At 36.0% G+C, this 25,166-nt stretch overlaps 1 protein-coding gene across 1 annotated transcript in view; it reads left to right on the forward strand.

Moving 5' to 3' along the window:
- ZFHX4 (zinc finger homeobox 4) overlaps nt 1-25,166 on the forward strand; it is a 194,914-nt gene that overhangs the window by 150,376 nt on the left and 19,372 nt on the right. Inside the window, exons 5-6 of the mRNA XM_058668754.1 lie at nt 10,495-10,563; nt 20,656-20,772. Of these exons, the coding sequence (XP_058524737.1) occupies nt 10,495-10,563; nt 20,656-20,772 (186 nt within the window). The remainder of the gene's footprint in view (nt 1-10,494; nt 10,564-20,655; nt 20,773-25,166) is intronic.

Raw genomic sequence — 25,166 nt, forward strand, 5'->3', positions numbered from 1 at the left:
CAAAATTTATCTTTCTCTATCCCATCTTTTGCACAGCATCCCATAGATGAAACTATGATTATGGCATCCCTGTATGAAGCTCTCACTTTGCCAAGACCTAGGGACTCTTTGCCAATACTTGCATTCAAAGTAGAAAATAAATTGGCTGTTTTTCAGGAACAATCCTTTTTACCACTATTATAGTCCAAAGAAAACAATGTGCCAACTCTCATCAATCTGTTTGTTCATTAAGATTCAATGATTTATTAAATAAACATTTCATATGGATATGTATAAGTATTGTCTTGAAAATTCAAAGCAGGTTCCCCTAGTGCATGTCCTCACTCTTGGCACCTGTTCAGCCTTTCTAATCTTCCTTGTTGGGGGCTGTGCACACTTTCACTAACTTTTCCTTTGCACATTTAGCTCACTTATGTTTATATTCACAATTTCCTAGGTTAATTCTCACAAGTGTAATAATGGGTATATAACCATATAAATTTGACATTTTCTAATGTGTTGAGATGAAGAAAATTCCCAACAGTGAAAACTCAAGCATTACTTACATATACTGTCGGAGGCTTTTTGAAATCTTAGGTTAATAGTAAATTTACTTTAACAATTATAATGTTGGTAAAACGAATTGGTTTAGTCATCAGAAGATCTTATTTTATGGCCTTATGTAATTTACAAAGTAAGTCTGCATGTTAAAAGCAAAAATTTCCTCACGTATATAATTATAAAATGTGGCACATCATATATATCGGTGAGGCATTGTATATCAGCATATCTAGACATTAAATGCTTAGAAAATATAGTCCAAAGAATATATTTATTGGTTTTGCATAATCACTTGACTGTAATGATAGCAATAACTTACATTTCACCATTTTAATGACTAAATGTTGTGGCAGAAAGAGGGATAATTTTATCTCTATATTACATATGAGGAAACTGGCTCCAATGCATTAATACATCAGTTTAAGTCTACGTAGATGGAGTCCAGGGTTCCTTAATGAATTCCTTATTTCATGTCTTTCCTGCTTAACATTGACTTTATGAAAGCTTTAAAATACTGTATTTGGTTCACTCTGAACTGCTTTGAAGAAAAAAATAACATATAAGTTTTGTGCTTTAATGGTATGTTTAGTAGGCATATGATTTAGATGCTGCAGTTTAAGGAATAATGTGGAACATTAGTCAAACCCAAGTTTTGCAGCACGGCACATTCACAGATTTGTATATTCTAATATTGTAATTTCTGATCAAGTTTTTATCTTACCAGAGCATGTGGTTGAGGTCTGGATTAGGAGAGACAAGGACCATGTTCTTGAAGAGGAAATACAGGGCTGGTATATAGGCTGAAATATAGGTATATCACTACCAGATCTTCAAAGTTCATTTTCTGTCACTATAGCTTGGATAAGTGAGTGCCACTGAGCCAGATTGCTGTAGCAGAAGTAGGTACTTTTCAACACAGGGATTGCTGTGTTTTGTTATCTACAGGTGCAGATAACGACGGTTTCAACAAATGTGCCCAATTAATTTACTGAAAGTGATTAAAATAAAGTATTGAGCATTATGAATTTATGCTTAAAAAATGTTTTGGGCAGATGTTGTGGGTCAGTTTGTTAAGTCACTGCTTGAGGTGCCCACATCCCAAGTCAGACTGCCTGGGAGCATCCCACCACCACTTCACATCTGGCTGCTTTCTCATGATTCTGGATAACAGCAGATGATGACCCAGTACTTGAGTTTCTGTCAGCCATGTGGTTGAATCATGTGGAGTTCCTAGCTCCTTAGCTTTGCCTGGTGAGGCACTGGCTGCTGCAGGCATATTTAGGAAGAGAACCAGCATATGGAAGATCTCTCTTCCAACCCTCCCCACTGGGTCTCTATCGTCCCCACTTCCTCTTCCTCTTCCTTTTATTCCACATTTCAAGTAATAAGTAAATGAAACTTTAAAAAAGTTGTGAGGTTGATTGTACTATGTACCTGCAGTCAGTTAAAAGCACTGTGATTATAGAGAAGGTCCCTCTTACTGATGAATTCTTCCAGACGAAATTTAAGACAAGACACAGAAACTGTACAGAAAAAAAAATCACACAATTATGCCAACAAAATGCAACTTTCCTGAGGGTAAATAATACCCTTGTAAGATGTCTTTGAGAGAGTTAAAGGAAATAGTGCTTTAAAACACACAGCAGGAAGGATAACCGTTTTCTTCCAAAGAAACTGTAAAGCTTCTAAGCTGGAATGTTCAGGAAATTTGATAACCGTGGAGTAGAAACTAAAATATTTTGTGGATTAAAAACTAGTTATAAGACAACCTGTATGAACATTGAGGATGCTATATTAAGTACAATTGCCCAGGAATGAAAAGATAAACATTGTCTTATTCCACTTACATGCAGTACACATCCACAAAGTTCTAATGAATAGAATCAAAGAGCAAAATTGGGGTTGCAAGGGACTGGGGGGAAGAGGAAACGGATGGGTTACTACTTAGTGGACATCAAGTTTCAGTTAGAATTGTATTACTTATTTTGCTTGTATTTGTAGTCCATCATACTGTGTTATACATGTAAAAAGTTTTAAGACAATAGATTTTTTCAATCTTTTTACAAAAAGCTAGGTATGTTGTAGAACACAAAACCTCAAAATAGTTGGCTAGTCCTCAGCATGAAGAAACAGACTGGAGGTATTTATTCGGTAGAATGCTGATCAGATTTTGAACGAAAGGTGTTTCCTCTGAGCAAGCCAGCAAAATTAACACAGTACACCTTGCAATACAATTCTAGATAACATAAAGAGAGATTGACACAAATCCCAAAGGACTTCACTTTAGGGTGACTGGGAAAACAGCTGATGGGAACAGAAATGTTGTGCCTAAATTTGGAACATGCGAGTTCAGACAATTCTTCAGAAATAAAACAGAAACTTATGTGAAGAAATGCATCAGGAATTAGTAAACCTAAGAAAAATATTTCAGTAAGAAAACTTTAAAATATAAGGCATTAAGAAGATGTATGAGTAATTTATTGAAACTAGCTGATAGAACGGAACCTAAAGTTCTTTTGCTGCCCCATTATGCTGAGGTCATAGATGATTCAACAAGCAGAAAGCAGTAATCACACAACTGTGGTCCAGAAGTCTCTAGGAGAAATCATTCCCTTGTAAAACACAAATAACTTCTGAGTAAAATCAGACAAGGCAGGGCAAAAGAGCTTTACTTTTCCAGAAAATAAAAAAATTATAACCTGGCCTCATTCAGATAATTGATACTCGGACATCCAGTACACTTCAATCGGTTACTGCCTGGAAGAAATCATTCAAGACAAAGCACTGCAGGTCAACAAAGATGATGTTGCTTGGTTACTCAAAACAATCTGGTCGCCTGCTGAGTTGCTCAGCTTTTTTAGAAGAGCACTCTTTGCATTCGCACAGGAAAAGGAGGAGGACCTGAAACCACCTTTAATTGTAAACATCTTTCATCTGAACACTTGACTTCACTTTTATAATTCCTAAACAAGTTCTCAGGTCTTTATTAACATGTGAACTTAGACAGTAACCAATGCTGCATTTGTTAATATGAAGAATCTTTAAGAAGTTCATGAAAAATATGTTATGAAACACTATGTGTGAATTAAAGGTATTTTGTACCAAAATAAGTTTTTCATTTTAATTTCATTTCCATGAACCTCCTGAGTGTTCTGTACTCTTTAAATATTAATCTTGTTATTATGGATTTGCTGTGAAGGAGCTTAAATTGTTTCCTTATGAGGAAAAATTTCAGTTTTCAGCCTTCCAGGATCATGAGTCCTGAGGGTTGCAGCAACACTGTTCAGGGAGATGTATAGAGCCTAGGGACCTGGGACTCATTCAGATTCTTTCTCCATTGACCCATGCCTTTGAAAAAAATCACATAGATTATCTTGAGATTTGATATCTCATGTATTCCACAAGAGTAGTTTCACAAGAGTAGATCACTGTATGGATTAGGAAAGAAAATGCCTTGTTATGTTCCTGGCACCTGATAGTTTTCCAACAATTGGGAACATATTGTGAAATTAGAGATCTGCAAATATCTTTTCTTGTAGTCACAGTCTTTATTGTATCCTTCCATAGTCAGTCAGTCTTCCAGATTCTGTGGATAGGTGAGGGACTGTACAAGTGAAAGGAGGAAGTGAGTGGTAGCTGGAAGGATTGTGAAATTAAGCTTATTTGAAACTTGGTTTTATTTTAAAGGTATTTTATTTCTTTGAAAGACAGAGTGACAGAAAAAAGAGAAGGACAAAGGGAAGAAGACCCTGTATTCGTTGTTTTCGCTCTCCAGATGGCTGCCAGGACTGAGCCAGGCCAATGCCAGTGGCCAGAAACTCTGTCTACGTCTCATATGTGGGGAGCATTTGCCCAATTACTTGGGCTGGCTTCTGCAGCTTTCCTAGGCACAAAAGTAGGGAGCTAGATTAGAAGTTGAGCAGCCAGGATTCTGATCGCTGCTCATAGGGCGTGATGGCGATATAGGTAGTGGCTTAACTCATTGCAGCATGTCAACCAAACTTTAAAAGAAAAGTATCTATCTAAATGGATGAATTTAATTTAGAATTAAAAATGTTTTCAAGGGTTGTTGAAGATAATTTTCTTTCAGGTTATTATTACCTTAGACCATTTGAATTACTATTTCCTCTCTTTGGTGGTACATGTTTCTGTAATAGACATTTCTTTTTAATTTTTTTAAAAGATTTATTTTATTTTTATTACAAAGTCAGATATACCGAGAGGAGGAGAGATAGAGAGGAAGATCTTCCATTCAATGATTCACTCCCCAAGTGAGTGCAACGGCCGGTGCTGTGCCGATCTGAAGCCAGGAGCCAGGAACTTCCTCCAGGTCTCCTACATGGGTGCAGGATCCCAAAGCCTTGGGCCATCCTCTACTGCTTTCCCAGACCACAAACAGGGAGCTGGATGGGAAGTGAAGCTGCTGGGATTCCGGCGCACATACGGGATCCTGGCGCGTTCAAGGCGAGGACTTTAGCCACTAGGTTATGCCGCCAGGCCCTGTAATAGAGATTTTCAAAGAATAGTGACACACTTTAGTTTTGAATGCTATAACAAATTGTTGGCAGGTGTAAACTGTGAGACTTTTGATGGCAAATATGACTGTGTGCAAGAGCTTACATAACCCTTACCTTCCGAGATTATGCTCCAGGACTGTTAGTGAATGTTTGAAATCATGCATAAGACCAGGCTATTCATGTACTATACTTATCCTCGTCCTTACATACCTATGATCATGTTTAATTGATAAATTAGGCACAGTAATAGATTGATAGCAATACTGATATAATAGAATAATTGGTACAATATGTAATAATTAAAGTGGAATGAATGTGGTCTTCCTCTCAGAATATCTTAACATACTTTGCTGATTGAGAATAACTCTGGGTTACCAGAGTTGGGAAACTAAGCCCATGTTTAAAGGGTTACTGCTATACTATCTAGTGTTACACATGGAAACTAGAATATTCACAGAATATTTTTTTATTGAAAGCCATAGTAAGAGAGACAAAGGGATATATCTAAATGCCTGAATGGCAGGCTGAAGCTAGAAGCTAAGAATTCAATCCATGTTTCCCACATGAATGGTAGAAACCCAAATACCTGAGACATATCTACAGCCTCTCTGTGAATTAACAGTAAGACAGATTAGAAGCAAAGGAAGGAGTTGTCATCCACGGCCATTCCACCCTGAACACGCCCATCTCGTCTGATCTCGGAAGCTAAGCAGGGTCGGGCCTGGTTAGTGCTTGGATGGGAGAAGCAAAGGAAGGGGGACTTGAATTGACACTCCAGTGTACAATTTGTCCTTTCATATCCAATGTGCCATGATGCTCAACCCGCCCCCCTTAGTTTAACAATTGCAGTTGTCATTAAACTGTTATTAAATACAAATGCTTTTCCCCAAATCTTAAATTTAGAATTAGTCACACACATACACACACACACACACACACACACACGTATGGGAGAGAGTTTGTGTGAGAAGAAAGTTGAAAGCTAAACCTTTCCCTGATCATGAGATTTATACTGATTATAGATTTTAAAAATTTCTTCCAGGAGAGAAAAATAGAGATTTGTTGCATAGGCTTGATGTTTGAACCAAGGCTAAGTGCTTGAAATTGATTATTTATCAGAGTAAATATTCAATTAAGAGGATAGGGGAAAAGGAGTCATGAGGCTGACGGGCTTCTGGGTGAGTGTGGCTGTGCCAGGTAAGAGATCTAAGAGCATACACTTTCACACTGAAAAGATATGCTTAATCTGTAGGCGCTAAGCTTTTGACTGTGAATATAGAGTAATTTGAATTATATTAAGGGAATAATGTCAGGCAAAATTCAGGCCACATGAGAAGAATGAACATTAAAAATAACTGAGAATCCCAAAGAAGGTGCATGTAGGATTTAAAAGATGTAATTTGGTATATCATTGTGATTAACGGAACTATCACAGAAATGAAACTATAGGCTCAAATCATAGCTGTGTCACTAACTGGGCATGTCATCATGCATTCAGAGTGTCAATCAGTACCTGGCCAAAGTAAATAATCAGCAAGCTGTTGTTCATGATGGTGATTGTGATGATCAATATGCTATTCCACAGGAATTGCTACTGATTGCAACCACACTGTGTTAACAAAAACAGAATAATTTGTTAAAAAGATTTAGAATAAATACTGGATAAACTAAGTCAATGGCATTTTTTAAATAGTATTAAGCAAGAAAGGTCAGATGCTGAAGAACCCAGATTAGTTACCTAATTGAGTCAGCAGCCAAAAAGATCATGTTAACAGCAGTGAGATTTGTTAGTACGGAGTGAATGCTACAGTGAAATGTTGTAATACACTGTGTGTCCTTGCTAGATTTTAAATATTTCCTTTATACAGGCCGAACAACTTAAGTTAATCAGCTTATTTGATGACTTAAAAGTTCCTTTGCTAAAATATTTATATGATTTATATCAAGAGCAACAATATCAGGTTTATATCAAGACTCCTGTGTGTGACTGAGCCACATTCCTTTATGAGATTATTCCCACAGCCTATCACCCTCCAAATACCACTTTACTTAATTTATGGGATTAAGTAACATTTTGTGATTTTGACGTTTTGTATTGCTTTTCTCCCTGTCTCTCCCTCTCTGGCCTTCCCTAACACCCGACACAAAACAAAACAAAACAAAACAAAACTGGTGTCTGAAATACTGCGATATTAAAATAAGTTACATAAAAAATGTCAAGCTTCTACACCACACAAACAAGGGTTTAATCCCAGGCCTTGTTGGTTTCTAACTTGACGACAAATTGCCTTAACTTCTTACAGCTTCAGCCTCCTCATTTGTACTGTAAGGAATAATAATTGTCTCTTAATCCTGTCACGAGTATTACATCAACATGCCTACATGGGTAGTTTTTTCACAGAATACAAAAGAGTTAGGAATTCAATATTTATTGTTTCATTTTCATTAACCTCGAAGGAGTAGCATCCATTTGATCAAATTCCCCTGAGATATGACTGATACATATTTTGAACCAGTGTATATGATACTCTGAAGTGTGTGTATGTGTATGTATTCATGTGTGGGAGGGTGAATGTGGAAGTGTGTGGAATGGTAAGCTTTGAGAAATTATTTTTGTATTTTAGCTGCAGAACAGGAAATGATTTTACATGTACAAATTTATATGTGTAACAGCGATTATTATCTGTGTTTCGTATAATTAGCCGAGCTTTAAATTAGAGTCCTGAGGCTCTGGCAAGCTTTTATATAATTCTCATGTTGAAACTCATCTGTTTCAGGCTATAAGATGTGGCTATTCTGAATAAAAGTGTCTTAGGTTACTTTTATATGTCTTCTTCTGTCCTTATGCTGGAATTTGTGTAAATGAAAGACTGTTCTTCAGAAAGTCACATTTCACTGGAGAAATGAATGTTACTTATGTAAAAACTAATCACAATGTGTCAGGATAAGTGCTGAAACATCCATGTAAGTTAGCCTTTAGTGTCCATACTTTCTTTTCATTTGGAGGGAACAGGAGGAGGTTAACAAAACAGAAAGGCCTTCAAAGTTAGGAAAAAAAAAAAAAACACTCATCAAAGTATAAAGACATGCTAAGTTGCCAAAGGGAAGAAGGTGGGCTGTCTGAGTGCCATGTTGGATGCACTTCAAGGCTGGTACCTATTTGGGAGTTACTCTTGGTTTTATGAGCCAAGACTGAGGATAAATTCTTCCTTTCAATACTAATTTAAGATATCTTTACAAGAAGACATAATGATTTTCTGCTGTGTGAGGATGTGGGGTATTGTCGCTGGGTGTTTATTATGATTGTACTGTTTTCAAACAGATTACCACAAAAGGACAAAGATTTGAAACATAGCAAGAAAAACATTTGGTAAATGCAGTAATAACGCATTGATGTGTATTTCTATTTGCAAAGTTAATTATTTGTTTAGTTAAATCCTTTGGAATCAACCAGACATGCTAATTGCTAGAAATATTAGATGGGCATGATGAGCTTTGTCAGGATAAAATTGGTGTAACCACTTTTTGAAAGGTTTTATTTACTGTTATTTTATTTGAAAGGCAGAAAGAGAATTGTACCATCTCTTACTTGGTTCTTGTCCCTGATGTCATTAACTGTTAGATCTGGTCCAACTAGTTGGAATCTTCCACACAATTTTCAGGGATCACAGTACTTGAGCCATCACTTCCTGCCTCCTAGGGTTTGCTTCAGCAGGAAGCAGGAACAGAAGCAGAAGGAGCAGGACTTGAGCCACACACTCCCATATCGGATTCCCCAGTGGCAGCTCTACTACTATGCCTCACACTCACCTTCTGCATTGTTTGAATGTAATGTCTTCCCTTTCAGTTGTTCATGATGTACATTATGTAATCATTTTACAAATGGGGAAATTGAGCCTCAGAGAGCTTGCAGAATTTGCCCAACTCCACAAACCAGAAAGAGGTACAGCAATAATTTGTATTGAGCATTCCGTGTTCCATGAAATTATATCTATAAAGCATATTGGATCTGTCATAAACTAATGAAAACTAAAATTTAAAATGTTTTAAAATAATAAAATGTGGTATAGCTAGATGGTAGAATACCAACCTGGCATAAACATTGAAATCCTATCTTGTAACAAAATGAATGCAACTGGAGCAATTATGCTTAGTGAAATAAATCAGTCATAAAAAGACAGATATCATATTTTTCCTGGTTTGTGGTAAATTTTATAAACAATACAAAAATATAATGTATGTGAGTGAAACCAACATTCTGAGATTGCATTACTGCTTATAACCCTTGTTTATACTCTTAAAGAACAGAGGCTGTTCTACCTGCTATTTTTTACCTAATATTTATTATTATTATTATTTTTACCTTGGGAGTATTAAGCTTTTGATTATATAACAACTGAAAAATTCATTATAAAATTAAATTAAAACTTTAAAGAATGAGAAGGGAGGATGGGAGTGCCAGCGAGAGGGAGTTGGAGGGATGATCATTATACTCTTAAATCTGAATATAAGAAATGCATACTCTTTTCCATCTTATATAAATAAAACAATTAAAAACAAAGATAATTCTTGAGTTGTTATGAAGCATTAAGGTAAACAGATAGATTGGAATTTGAAGCAAGCAGATCGTTGTAGACGCCACTGAAATGGCCAGGGAGGAACGAAGAAGGAAGAAGTGGAACCATAGCAGAGAACCCAGCGACACCGTATCAACAGCCCGTGATAGTGGGGTGCTGACAAAGAATGGGGTTTTAGAGGTTATCTTTGAGGTCTCCTTTTTGTTGGGTTTGTATTCAATACATTTCCAATGCAAAAGGGGACAAAAGGAAGAAGTTAATTAGGTGAAAAATCATGATTTCTATTTGGGTTTGAGTTTAGCACCTGGGACATTGTTGGAACTTCTGCTCTCCAGCACAAATAAAATAACAGATTACAGATGGGTGTTTGCTGATGAGCTGGACTTGTTCTCCAGGTCTCCCCATCAAGTTCCTGAGCTTTCCTTTGCTCTTTGACATCAGCCATAATACAATGAGTTTCTCTTTTTTTTGGGGGGGGAGTGCCTTGTCAAGAAGTAAAAGGATGTTTCAAAACTCAAATAACATACTGTTTTCACGACAGTGCATCATCATCTAACGTAGCTTTAGCCACATAGTTTGAAGGGAAGATCAGAATGGACCTCCCCTGTTTTTTGATTTTGTCTATATTTTTAATTGGTTTTGGGTTGCTGACCATCAAGAATTAGGTTTAACTCATTTTTTCCCTGGAGTCATTTTGCCAACCACTGTTGACTGGAGTGCAAGGAAATGCTAGACACTCTCCTGAGCTCCACATAGTATTCAGCTCTTCTCATAGCCATATTTTGGGCTCTTGTGGTATTGAATGACATAAAAATAGGATATGGTGTGCTGATGATCTTTCTGTCTGATATACTCTGCAGAAACTGCATCTCTGGTGGCCAGGACCTGTGAGGATGATCTTGCAGAACAGCAGTTGAGAGCAAACTCTGGTAAACGTGTCCATTCTTCCTCAGTGTCTTGCTGTGTCCCAAATTATTGCACTTGCTATTCTCATAATTTGTAATAAATATCTGAAACTCTCTAATAAGATATTATCATTCCTCACACAACTGAATGAAAAACAAAGTAAAATAGTTCCGTTTGCTAGCACATATAAAGTGCCTATTTTTAAGGTCTTTTTCTGTTCACAGAGAAACTGAAAGGAAGAACAGACTTCCCTTACAGTGCTACGTTGGTTAGTCTCACTAGCCTTACTACCATCTCTGAAACAGAGGGCATATTCACTACAACTGATGGACCAGCATTGGCACACACAAAGACAGTAGCTTAGCTTATATATTAGGGCTATACATTTTATAGGCTGTACAAAAATATAATGATGTGTATCCACCATTATAATATACAGACTAGTTTTAATTTTGTGAAGGTTTTTCTGCATCTCTCTCTTTCTTCCTTTTCCTGTTACTGGCCATAACAAATACTTCACTGCCTCTGCAATGCTGATCTTTTCTTTTCCCTAGAATGTTATGTAAATGGAACCATACAATGTGTAGCCATTGTGTTACGATTATTTTCCTCATTAATATGCATTTAAGTTTTGTTCTGTGCCTTTTCACAATTTTAAAGCTCATTTCTTTTTAGCTCTAATATCCTATTGTATGAAAGTATAAAAGTTAATTTTTCCATTCACCCATTGAGGAAAAAATTTTAGTTGCTTTTCAGTTTTGACAATAATGGAAGATTCTAGAAGAATTAATGTCCATATCCTTTTTTGTTTTTCTTCTTTTTTTTTATTTTTGGTTTGGACATAAAGTTACATCTTCCTTGGAGAATGATCAAGGAGCACAATTGCTGCATCCCGTGTAACTAGGGTGTTTAGCTTTGGAAGAAACTATCAGAGAATTTCAATGTTATTATATCATTTTGCATTCCTATGAGCAATGAGAGTTCTGGTTGCTGTACATGCTCATCAAAATTTGATGTTGTCATTTTTAAATTTTGGCTATTCTAATAAGTGAGTAGTAGTGTTTCATTAATGTTTTTATTTGCAGTTCCTTAATGACATTTAACTTTTCACAAGTTCAGTTGTCAATAGTATACTTTGATAAAATGTCTTTAAGGTCTTTGGCCCATTTTCTGATTGGGTTGTTTGTTTTCTCATTGTTGAGTTACAAAAGGGGTGTGTGTGTGTGTGTGTGTGTGTGTGTGTGTGTGTGTGTGTGTGTGTTTAGCGCAAAAGTGCTTTTGTAGATGCATCTTTTGTATTTTTTTCTGTCTGTGGAATATTTTACTCTCCTGACAATGTTTTTCAGACTTTTCTGAGATTCAGCTTGTCAATTAATTATGCCTTTGTGTGGCGTGGAAAAAGTGGTTGCCAAACAGCATTAATTAGATTTCCCTCTTCTTCTATCATCCAGGTGTTTTATAGTTTTGTATGTTATATTTAGAATCTGCTCCATTTTCAGTCATTTTTCTGGAGTATGTAAAAATTTCTGTCTCCATTTTTTTACATGTAGGTATCTAGCTTCTCTAAGAAAAGTAACACCTGCTAAATAATTCCTTATGTTTATACTTAAAACTATGAGGATATCTCAAAAAGTTCACAAAAATTGAAATTAAAATGCAATTTTATTTTGGTGTGAAGAAATTTTGAAAGCAATATAGAATTTTATGTAATATAAAAATATCTTATATGAAGTTTTGGATTCATACTAGCATGAATGCAAAAGGAATTTTATTATTCACTTCTGATACTGAACAGGAATATTTTGATTGTACTCTTGTGCTGAAATATTTCAAAACTGTTTCAAGTAAAGATATCAATCCGGCATAAAGTCAGAATATTCTTTAAAAATTTAGCTTCAAAGTTGATTTCAGCTTTGTCTCATGAATACTTTTAAATTTTGTATGTGAATTTCCCTTAGAAAACCAGAGAACAAATTTAAGATAAAAAGAATAAATCCTGTCTTTTTTCACCATAAGCTAATCGCAATATTACGTTAATGATTTGAAAGAAAATAATATGGCAAAAAATTATATGACAGTGATACAAAAGTAAAAGAAGATCACTTGTTGACAATAGCATTCTTTGCTTTTTTAAAATGACTGTTATTTTTAAAGATTTATTTAGTTTTATCGAAAAGTCAGATTTACAGAGAGAAGGAGGATAGAGACAGATCTCCCATCCACTCAAATACTCCCCAAGTGGCCGCAACAGCTGGAGCTGAGCAGATCCAAACCCAGGAGCTTCTTCTGGGTCTCTCATGCAGTGCAGGAGGTTTTGGGCCATCCTTGACTGCTTTCCCAGCTTACAAGCAGGGAGTATGAAGGGAAACGGAGCAGTTGGAATATGAACTGGCACCCATATGGCATCCTAGTAGATGTGAGGCAAGGACTGTAATCACTAGGCTACTGTATTGGGTCCTCTTTAATGTTTTATACATGAAAACAGATAGATTTTTATCTTAGTACCTCTGAGATCCATCTCAGCTCATGGATCTGGTTAGTCAAATAATACAAATAGGGTCATCAGATTTATTAAAATATTATTGAGTTGCTTCTAGGATTCAGGGACCGATAGGCATACATTTCAAACAAGACAGATGGGATCCTTCAGTTTAGATAGTATTTCAAAAATATCGTAAACTAGGTCATGTAGAAGATCTATTTTTATCTTTCTGAGGAATTTGTACACTATTTTTCAGGTGGTTGTACCAGAATATATTCCCACTAGGAATAATATAGTATGGTATCTTTTCCTCCACATCCATGACAGTATTCTTTTGGGGGGGAGGGGCAGATGGTGATGTGGGGAAGGAGGTGATGATAGCCAATCTGACTGGATACCTCATTATAGTTGGTTTTCATTTACATTCTCCTAGTGATTCTGAGAATTTTTTCACATGCCTTTTGGCCATTTATATTCACTCTTCTGAAAATTTCCTGTTCATGTCCTTTACCCATTTCTTAACTGAATTGCTTTTCTGTTGTTGAATGTGTTGAACTCCCTACATATTCTGGATACTAATAATTTATCAGATGCCTACTTTGCAGATATTTTACCCATCTGTCACTTACCTCTTTGTTGGTGGTTTATTTTAGTGTACAGTAACTTTAGGTTGATGTAAGCACATTTGTCTTATTTCTGGTTTTATTCTGTGTTCTTCTAGGATCTTATCCAAGAAATCTTTGCTTATGCCAATGTATTGCAACATTTTCCTCCAGGCTTTCTCAAGTAATTTAATGTTTCTGGTCTTGGGTTTAGATCCTGAAAACATTGTGAGCTGATTTTTGTATAGAGTGTAAAGCAGGAGTCTTTTCTCAGACTTCTGCATGTGGAGAATAAATTCTCCCAATACCATTTATTGAAGAGACTGCCATTTCTCCAGGCAGTGAGTAGCTCATTTGTCAAAACTCTTGGTTATAGGTGTGTAGATTGACTTCTGGGGTTTCTATTATCATCTATTGGTCTGCATGTCTATTTTGGTGCCAGTACTAGGCTCTCTGGGTGATAACAACCCTGTACTATGTCTTGAAATTTGATATTGTGATGCCTCTGGCTTTCTTTTTATTGTTTAGGATTACTTTTGCTATTCAGGTTCTTGTGTTTCTGAACTCATTCTAGGATGATTTCTTCAAGATCTGAAAATATGTTCCTTGGTATTTTGATTGTGGTCACCTGCAATCTATGAATATCTAGGTAGTATGAACAGTTGATAATATTAATTCTTACTATCCATTAACACTGAAGATTTTTTCATTGCTGGTTTCTCTTCTATTTATTTTATAGATGTTTTGTAAGTTTCATTGTACAGGTCATTCATATCTTTGGCTAAATCTATTTCAAGATATTTAATTAATTTTTCTATTTTGAATGAGACTGATCTTACAAGGTCCTTCTCAGCCAGAACATTATTAGTATAAATGAAATCTGTTGAACTTCTTGTGTTGATTCTGTATACTGCATGTTTTTATGCTGTAACTGTGTTAAATTCTCTTGAGTTTCAAGAGTCACTTTGAGGAGTCTTTTGGTTACTCTATCTAAAGAATCATGCCATCCACAAACAGGAATAATTCAACTATCTTCTTCCCAATCTATATCTCCTTGATTTCCTTGTCTTGCTTTATGACTCTCGAAGTTAGTAAATTATAACTGAGTTCAAGCACAAAAATGGCTTGATTTTCCTTAGTTTCCCAGAATTAATTCTATGAAAATACTACTTTTGTAACTCATCACTAGTTAAGAGACCAGTTTTGGAATACGGACCAGAGATTAAGGGTAACTATATGAATGTAAAGAATCAGATTAGTTCTTGCTGATGGATAAAATGCATATGAAGGAGAAGCTAAAGCAGATCCTTCGTTGTGATGGTTGGTGACACCATAACCACAAGGTTCAAAAGGAGATAACTGGAGTGAGGTGTATCGAGCAGGGTGGAGGGAGGAGGAATGAGCTTTGATTTGGGAATATGTTTAATATGACTCATAAATTCAACTTGACTTACACAATCCAAAGTCATACTTCTGGATGAGATATTTGAGGTACTTATATGTTTAGTGGAGGAAACCTCACCAAGGTGAACAAGAGGGAATGGTTAGAGAAGTTGGATAAAGTTAAAATAATCTGATGCAGGGAGATTTATTTATTTATATTTACTTATTTATTTGAGAAGAAGGAAGAACAGCATCTTTTGAGCAAGCAAAGGCACTAAGATGCAGACAGAGGAGTGACTATTGCACTTCACAACATAGAAGTCATTGGAGATGGAGACTTGTAGAAGACCATCTGGTGTGAATAGAAATCATACCGACAAAGATTAATAATGAATATAATTTTAAAAAATGCAGCAAGCAAAAGACACAAGCCAGACTAGCCAAACAAAAATACTGTTTTAAATTTTATTAAGGTTTTTAGAATGAAGTATGTACTATTGGTTCTTATTCCCTCTAATGTTTTCTAAGTTCAATTCCATGCCTGAACTAACATACATTATCTATCTACTATATGAGGGGTCTTCAAAAAACTTGTGGAAAATTTGGATTATAAAATGATCATGTATGGATTTTGAAAATATTTTGCATCAAAGCAAACTTACCTTTGAATTCCATTTTCCACCAAAATTTTGACATAGTTTTGTATTTTAGCTATTGCTCCAGGTACTCCTTGGTACAAAGAAGAGTAAGATAAGATGACTGGCTGGAAAGATTTATCTATTAGGGAAAGTTGGTAGTAGACAGAAATTTCCCAAACAAGTTGGTTGTATCAATATAGATGGAGAAAATGAGGCAAAACAACATATATTCCACAAACACAAATCTTAGTTCGAAGTTCAGAAACATTTTTTGCATACAGAAATAGTTGGAGTACTAGTAATGCTAATATAGCTAATATTTACTTGTATTTTTTTATTTGCAAGGTTAGAGAGAGATGCAAAAGAGAGAAAACACTCTTAGCCACTGGTTCACTCTGCAAAGACCCACACTGGCCAGGGCAGCAGTCAGGAGTATAATACTGCTGCCCCATGTAGGTGGGCAAGAAAGTCGTTACTTGCTCTATCACCATTGGCTACCAGGATCACAATTGGTGGCATGTTGGAGTCAGGAACTGGAGGTAGGAACAGAACCCAGAGAGATTTACTGAATACATTTGCTTAAAAATTGTATAATCTTATATGATAAACTGAATAACGATCAGCAAACAGAAGGTCTTCTTCTCTTTCTCTCTTTCTCTCTGTATATCTGACTTTCCAATAATAAATAAATAGAGCTTGAAAAAAATTGCCTTAAATCTAGTTTAACATATATGCAGAGTAGCTCCTAAGATGGTCATTTCAGATATGTTAGAGTTGTTGGGGCTGGGCTGGCACTGTGATGCAATGGGTTAAGCCACGGCATGTAACCCTGGCAACCCATATGGGAGATGGTTTGAGTCCCAGTTTCTTCACTTATGTTACCCCTCCTTGCTGATGTGCCTGGGAAAGCAGCAGAAGATGGCCCAAGTGCTGAGCCCCTGTCACCCATCACAAAGACCCAGATGGAGTTGCAAGCTCCTGGCTTCCACCTGACCTAGCTGTTGTAGCTTTGTAAGCAAGTGAACCAGTAAGTGAGAGATCTCTTTTTCTGTCTCTTGTGTCTCTCTCTCTCTAACTTTGCCATTCAAAGAAATAGCTAAGTAAATCTTTAAAAAAAAATGCAGGGGCCACAGCCATGGCATAGTAAGTTAAGACTCCACCTACAGTGCCCTATCCCATAGAGGTGCCAGCTCAATACCAGTTGCTCCTCCTTCAATTCAGCTCCCTGCTAGTGGCCTTGGAGGACAGTGGAAGCTGGCCCGAGTGCTTGGGTCACTGCACCCAAATAGAAGTCCTTGAGGGGGACCCTGGCTCCTGGATTCAGATCATCCCAGCTCCCATCGGCTGCTGCAACCATTTGGGAAGCGAACCAAGAAACTAAAATCTCTCACTCTTTTTTTTCCCTGTAACTTCGCCTTTCAAATGAAAATAAAAAATTAAGAATAAATAAATAAATCTTTTTCTAAAAAATATTAAGGGAAGTTAATTTTACTACGTTTCTATTAGAATGCAATATTATGTCACCTTTCATTTTTTAAAAGAAAGTGTATCATTTGCCTAGAAAATAGCATTCTGATGGACCTTAATTTTGAACTCAAGTACATACAAATAAAATTTAAATTACAGAGATATTTTTGTATAGTCCATGAAGCAAAAGAATAACTAAAAATAAATGTGCAATGAATTCAATAGTATTATGAAATGTCAGTGTTCGCTTTTAACAGCATGGCATGTATTAGTAAAGAGATTGATGAGAGCAGCAATCACTTTTTATTTTAGGATTATATGTAATGCATTTCCTTCAGTTTTAACTAAAGTGTCCGTTCATATATTTAATTTTTATACACACACACACACAAATATCCCACATAACATGTCATTTATTTTGGCATTTTACAACACAGGCAATGTAGTACGTGAAAGCTAGCATGTAGGCAGTCTCTCTCATAGCTCCAAGTGCTAAATGACAGGTTTTCTAAAGTGGTTTCTCCACATTAATACTCCTGACTTTAAAGTCTATTCATATAAGGAATTTCAACTTTATTTTTAAAAACTCTCATTGAGAATGAAAACGACCTTTGATTCGGACTTGCATGAAACTTTATGGTGTGTATAAGTTACCTTGTGATTATGTTTTTGCATGATTAGAAATTTGCACATTATTCAGGCTCCAAAAAAGCCTACCTGTAATAAACAGCTTTCACCTTCTAAACCACAAAACAGATCTGAATTGCTTGAGCATCAGAGCTAATTGCCTGCCTACTTCAAAGGGAGAACCTTAAGAGAGGGGGGTGGAGAGTCAGGGAAGCTGGGCATTGAAGGCAAATCCAGCACTAAAGGTTATGAGTTGTGGCTTGGAGGAGCTGGGCAAAGTTACGGCCTCAGAACTGCTGTTTGCGATTAAGTTGGTGGGGAGAGTCTATCCCACAGTATTTCCCTGCTGCTGACACAGCCTCTTTGTTCACATTCAGATTTCTCAAACTGTTCGCAGGGTCATGCTGAGGTCAGACACAACAGTGATGTATAGAAGAACATGTCTGGGAATTTCTCTCACACTTTAAAACACATACCAGAAAAATGAAGATGAGGACGCAGCAAAATCTGATGAGACCCAGATTATACTGTAGCTTTTCTTTTAGTGCCTTCATAATTTTCTTTTTCTTCTACTGACACACCATTTTTTTATTAATGTGAGTTGCGACAGTTCGTAGAATTTCATGTCCTCTCCAGATAAGGATACTCAGTAGCTCTCGGACACTTTATTTCCCAGCTGTGAGGGAAAGGCTCACAATGCGTACTCCAAGAAATCCTGTGTCTCCTCCCTAGGATGAGCTGAAAAGTCATATCCATTGCTGTGCAGCTTGCCAGCTGGATGTCACCCCACATGTGTGGACTTGCCAGGACACAGCATCCTCCAGTCATGATCTCAGCCTCCCAGCCCTGCTGCCACAGCCGGGCCAGTGTATCCACCATGCTGGCTTTGTCTTTGGAGGAGGAAGCCTGTGTTTTGTCAGTGGTTATCACGGATGAAAGAGTCAGAAGCGTTGATGCTTTTTTTTTTCCTGTTTCCTACAAAAGGTTTAAATGTTTATTTTCACCTACCTGAAAGGCAGAGAGAAAAAGAGAGAAATTCTTCGTGTGTGTGTGCGCTGGTTTACTCCTCAATTCACCTAACAGCTAAGGCTGGGCCAGGCAGCAGCCATGAACACAGAACTACATCAGGATATTCTTTGTAGGTGGCAGGAGCTCAAACAATTAAACCATGCCTTGCTGTCTCCCAGAAAGCACCACCAAAAAGCTGGGTTGGAAGCTGAACAGCCAGGTCTAGAGCAGGCATTCTGAGTGGTGGCTTGAACTGCTGGGCTATGCCATCTGAGCTTCCCATCTGCTTTTGGAACAGGGAAAGTGTTAAAATATCATAGATGGATTTGTATGATGCCTTTGGCTACTCACAGTTGAACTGAACTCTTGTTTTGAATGTGTTAAATATCCTTGTTTTCCCTTTAATTTTTTGGAGTTTCCTATGGAGCGTAGAACAGCCCCCCTCTGTTGTTTTCATGCTCACACAGTTGTAGAGCATGGCTGACAAGCGAGGCACTAAATAGATTTTTTTTTTGTGCTCAGCTGCTACGTATGACAGTGGATATTTCATTCCGCTGTCAGAATGTTATTAATAAAACATGGGGTGTGGAGAGTACCACGATTTCCCCCTTTCAATCACTATAGCATTTGCAACGAAAATTTTATTCAGTGTGTAATTTTCAGTTAATGCTTGACACTTAAAACGTCCATAGCAGCGTTTTGTATGGTTATTGAAGGGTTAATTGTATCATGTTCTCCGCATAAAAGCTCTGCTTATCAAAAGCAAATAGAAGAGTGTATGTAAATGCATGTCAGTGACCTTTTGCCTTTCCAGGGTTAATTTATATGGTCATTAAAGATTTTATGAAATTGAGCAGCCTGGTGCTTCAAATCCCATTTTACCTTCTTCTCCTAATTTATGTAATTCCTACCTGAACCACGGAATATGATATATATTTGTATATATATGAATAGATATGAATATATACATATATATGTGTGTATATGTCATATATATATTCATGCTGCAATGAAAGCAGCATGGCATGCTGTGGGGAGTGGTGAGCCTGGCTATCTGGCATTACTCAGATTGCTAAAAATTCATTAAAATGTGACATCAGCACAGTGAGAGACAAATGATCGCAGGATGAAAGAGAACAGTGGGCCTTTAACGGATTAGTGCTACACAGCCCCAGTGTAGAAGCTAACTGCATAAACAGATTAATCCACCAGCAGTGTCATAGCTAAGATTTACAGAATAATTAAATAGGGTTGAGTTACTATGCAGATTTTCATGTAATCTAGCTGGTTTGAGCCCATGAATGAGGTGTGGGTTGATGTGGTTGTCATAGAAGCATGACTTTTCTGTACTATGCTTGGTATAGCTCCCACTGTAGAAAAGAAATCCCCTTTATCTCAAGCTTTGTGATTTTTCCCTAAGAAAATCACAGAATTCCTTTGTGGTCTGAGTTTGAAGAAAAGAGTAAAACCTGGCCTGTGTCTGACTTGTTGTTCTCACATTATTTGGTGAAGATGTTTTGGGAGGATTCAGTGAGTCCTGTCACCTACCCAAGTCCAGGAGTCAGTGGGTCCATGTTGTTCCAAGCTTTCTGTTGTTGAAATTATGGAATTGCCTGACAGTCAATCTGTAAATATTTGTTTCAACTTTGTACTAAACATTATTTATTTTTGCCACAGTATATACACACAACCTCAGTGAATACAAAAGAAGTAACTTCCAATACAAATTTGTGTGGGTATGGTCAGCATGTTCTGATACAGAGTTTTGCATAAACTTCAGTTGTCATCTAACTGGGAACATCTGCTAACAATTCATTAAAAAAAAGTATCTAATTGGTCACCTATTTTATTTGCTTGTGCATGGGGGGAAGGTTTCAACTGTACTGACTGGCCTTCCTTTCTTAACAGAAGAGCAAAGTGAGGAGGCCGAAGGAGCTGGTAAGGCTCCAGCAGTCGCGGAGGATGATGAGAAAGATGCAAGTGAGAGAGACAATAGCGAAGGCAAAAACTCGAACAAAGACTCTGGTAAGATGCTGGAATCCCTCACCTTTCCTATCTCTGTAACCATTCCTTAAAATCAACCTTTCCGTCACCCCTCCCACCCCGAAGCTTATTAAAAGCTTCTACTCACTTTAAATTGTCTGAACATTCCCACTGCTATTCATTGCATGTGCATTTTGCATGTGATTTCCATCAGTAGCCTCCCATTGACCTATTTTTAATCATAACCATCTGACAGAATAGATGTGGATAAGTTGAAGAATATTACAGGACGACCAGTGAGATTATTTTTTAATCAAATCAGTTTGTGTGCTTGTAATTTTTTAAGCGCCTTTCATTAATCTTAGCTATACTTGTGATTCCTCTGATGGCATATTAATTTTTCATAAGCACAGGATTAGATATCACTTGAATTTTGTCATGCAATCATATGCACTCCCCAAACCATGTAACCCTAAAATAAGTGCTATTTCCCCTTGCCTTTTTTTTATTTATAACTTTTACTGAGGAATTTGCCCTTTTTAAGGGCATCTATTTGAGACATTTCAAACAAAATCCAGTAAAAAAGTTTACAGATGACTCAGCCTAAGAAAGAGGAAATATCATTGAAAAAGGATTAGGTGCTGAGTAATTTTGATCTTCCAAAAGAGACAAATCCCAGTAATGAAAGCTACTGTCTTTGAAAACAAACCTCCGTGTCATGACATTTACTTGTGCACAAACAAACCCTAGGCCAGCATCTGGTGTGAATACCTAAGGCTTTCTCGGTGTTTGATTTGGCAAATATATGACTTCATCCATGCTTTGTATGTATGAGATGGAAATCTATGGTCGCAATGAATATTACATTGGCTACTTTTGCTGCACGCTATACCTAGTTTTATTATGTTGGAGTCATTGAAGCAGAAGAAGTGCTAAAATGGGTTCAAGCCTATTAGTTTCAGGTAGTCATCTATCTTTCTTTTCCTTGAATTTCAGTGACAGCTGCATAGAAAGAAGCATATACTCACTATAATGATACTGGATTTTTATAAAGGCATGATTTTTACATACTTTTTATATCAAATCTAAATTATCTCATATTTGTAATTTAGGTTTTACATATCTAAGTTTTGATTTCCCTTCAAAAATTATTACCACGTATGCCCTGCTCCTCTTTCTATGCTGTTTAATGCTAAATTTTTTTTCAGGAGTTCAGTGAGAAAAGTATCATTAAAATGTTCTCCTGGCATATAATGTCTAACATAAATTTTAATTTGGTTTAAACATACAAGATCTAATGCTGGTATTGAGACTAAAGTGATGTAAAAAGATGCTGGTTCTGTTTATTAATCAGCCTATTTCACAAGATATGACAAGGAACCTGAAGTACTCTGGTATCAGTTAATGTCAATGCTAAGTACCCTCTAAGCCTCATTTGAAAATAATTGCAAATAGCTAGCTGGTCAGGTCATTCACCCTCTAGGATTGACCTTGCCAAATTGGTTGTTTGATTGGTTCATCTTCATAAGGACAGGATTCTGTCCTTATTCAGTTATATGTTTCACAAAGTAGTAACAAAACAGAGTAGAGTATATCTCTGTCATCCTTCAAAAGAATGTACAAAGTACACAAATACCACACTGAAGTTTATTGCGTGCCCATGTGATACTTGGGTATATAATATTATTCTAGGTTTTAAAGATCTAATATTTAGTACCTTGTGAAGGATGGACACTTGGTAGTGGGTTGAATTTTACATTAAAACAGGAACTTGCTTTGGAACTATCAGAGACGCAGGGGTTCTATCTTCACTAGTCTTGTTTATTGCTTGCCTTAAGTAGTGGTTCAGTCATTTGCTTAAGGTCTAATGAGCTATTGGCAGGTATATAAGAGGATAAAGACCATGAAACAGTGGCAGTTCGCTAAAGCAAATTTTATTCTCATACATATAAATCCAAGGCATACAGGAGGATCTTCAAAATGATCATCAAGAAGAATGTGCATTACAAAAAAAAATTGCTCATTGATATAAAAAATTTTGTTCCAAAAGAAACTTAACTTTTAATTCAATTTTTCTATCAAATTACCCTCACAACATGGAGCTAAAATACCAGTATTGTCGGGGCACACTTAGCAGACTGATGGAATAGTAACTCTTTATGAGGAGTGTGACATTATGGGAAGGATCAATCAGGGGTTGGAAAATGGGGTGGGGGAAGGGAATCCCAAATTATACAGATTTGTATGATAAATTTCAAAAAAAAAAAATTTTAAGTCAGGATCTAAACAAAAACCAACAAAAAGTAAATCCTGAGATACAACTAATCAGTTTTGAAACTTTCCTGACTTTAAGGCAGCTCTTGTTATGAAAAGCTAACAGTAACTGTGATACTTTTTTTTCCTGGAAATTGAATATTGTTGTGTTAAAAATTACTACATAATTATTTTTGTGATGTTTCTAATAAGCCCTTAAAGTATGTACTAGCATTTTTCTTGTATGAATTGTAAATGTCAAAAGAATACTAACAAACTTACAGATTAATCTGTATCTTAATAAGTTAGTGGGAAACAGTTTGACCCCACTTGAACACAGAATATTTGAGACATGAAGGAATTAACATGTTAGGAAGACTCTGTATCAGCTGTTGTGCTGTGTTGCTGACATTAATCTGTCAGGGCTAGTGCTTTCAAAATGAGACTTGGCAAAATGCAAGTTATATTTGTTGAATATTCATTCATAATAGAAAAGCCTCCTAATGCCTCATTTATATTGTCATTTAAATCTAGTGCCACTTTAGATTAATTATAATCCAAATTATAGCTCTGTGAAGTACAAGAATTAATATAGAGTTTATCCAGATTAATACATTTGCATTGAAAATGTAATATGTCTTTGCCATGGCTAAGGGGACCACTTTTTAATAAGGGAGTAAACATGAGGAAAGATGGAAATTAACCTTCATTATTGCAATTAAATTTATCCTTTCATTTTAGTCTCATTAGGAAGAATACTGTACTAGTAATTATAATTTAGAATTGTTTAGAGTTGAATACTATCTTCTATGATATCCAAGTTTTATATTATTCAAATTCTATCAAATGCATTGATTCATATATAACAACTTAGTGTTTTATTGGTTTATTTTCAAGATTTGTTATGAGTATATGTGTTACTGAGTTTTCTTCACTTGTTATGAATATAAACCAATTTACAACCTTCCATATTTCAGGGATTGAAAATTATTAAGTAGGCGGCATTTGAACTGGAATGAATTATGTCATTTTTACAGAAGCAATCTCATGCGAGTTAAATAATCCCATAACTGACAGATAATCATTGGCTCATCTACTTGGCAGTACTTATTTGTAATTAGACTTCATTTTTTAGTTAAAACGCATTAAAATGACATTGTTAGTTGAGAATATCATAGTGTGTTTTATAACACAAAATGAATTATGATTTTTCTAATGTAGGATAACAAACAGGGTTTAATTTCTTAAGAAGTTGCAAGCATGAACCATGAGTAATCACAGAGCTTATTCAAAAATTTCTTAAAATTAATTGAACCTTACCTAATAGAAGGCATTTCCAGGATAACATCATTCTGGGAAAAAAACAATCCTGCAGTTGATTTCCTGTAACTTATCAGAAATGTCATAATAGTAAAGCTGAGGTTGCACTCCCTTGAGTATAAAAGGTGGGGATGTATAAATTCATCTTCCATTGTCTTACACTTATTCCCAAGACCTGGTTCATTCTGAAGACTCTGAAGTCTTTGGAGCTGCATATTAAGCACCGGAAGGCACCTGGGGTATCTGGCTAAACTTAGGTGGTCTTTTATTTTATAATTTTATAATATCAATTTGAAAGAAAGTCATCTTTAGGATTTTCCTCATGTATATTACAAGTATATCATCGTTCAGTTAAGTAATTAGCCTAGAATTTCCTGACTTGACGTACATGTTGGATTGAATTCTATTGCCAACAGTCACCACAGTCATGGGTATAAATAGCGACTCTAAAACATTTACTTTCTTGATGTAATTCTGAATCACTAAACTCAAGGGTAAGCATATTTTTATGAATATTAATGAATACTCAATAAAAATACATTCTTAATATACATGCTGTTAATTATGCCAAATATGCACAACAGTGTAAGTCTTAAAAATATGTTACAAGCTTTGAAATCGCTAATTTTTTGATCCTTGGGAGTATCAATATTAGTGTAAACACAGCATATTTAATATATTTAGAAGTTTCTGGAAGATTTATTCTAGTTTTTATATTTTACAGGATCTACAAGCAATGAGTAATAGAAATTTTTCTTTGTGTAAGTTGGCCTTAGAGAACATAAGAATAGGACCAGCTCATTATTTGATCTTGTCCAGTTCTACCACATACTCAAAAGAATGATAATGAAATATAACATAGT

Source organism: Ochotona princeps, chromosome 9 (genome assembly GCF_030435755.1).
Source record: "Ochotona princeps isolate mOchPri1 chromosome 9, mOchPri1.hap1, whole genome shotgun sequence".
NCBI lineage: Eukaryota > Metazoa > Chordata > Mammalia > Lagomorpha > Ochotonidae > Ochotona > Ochotona princeps.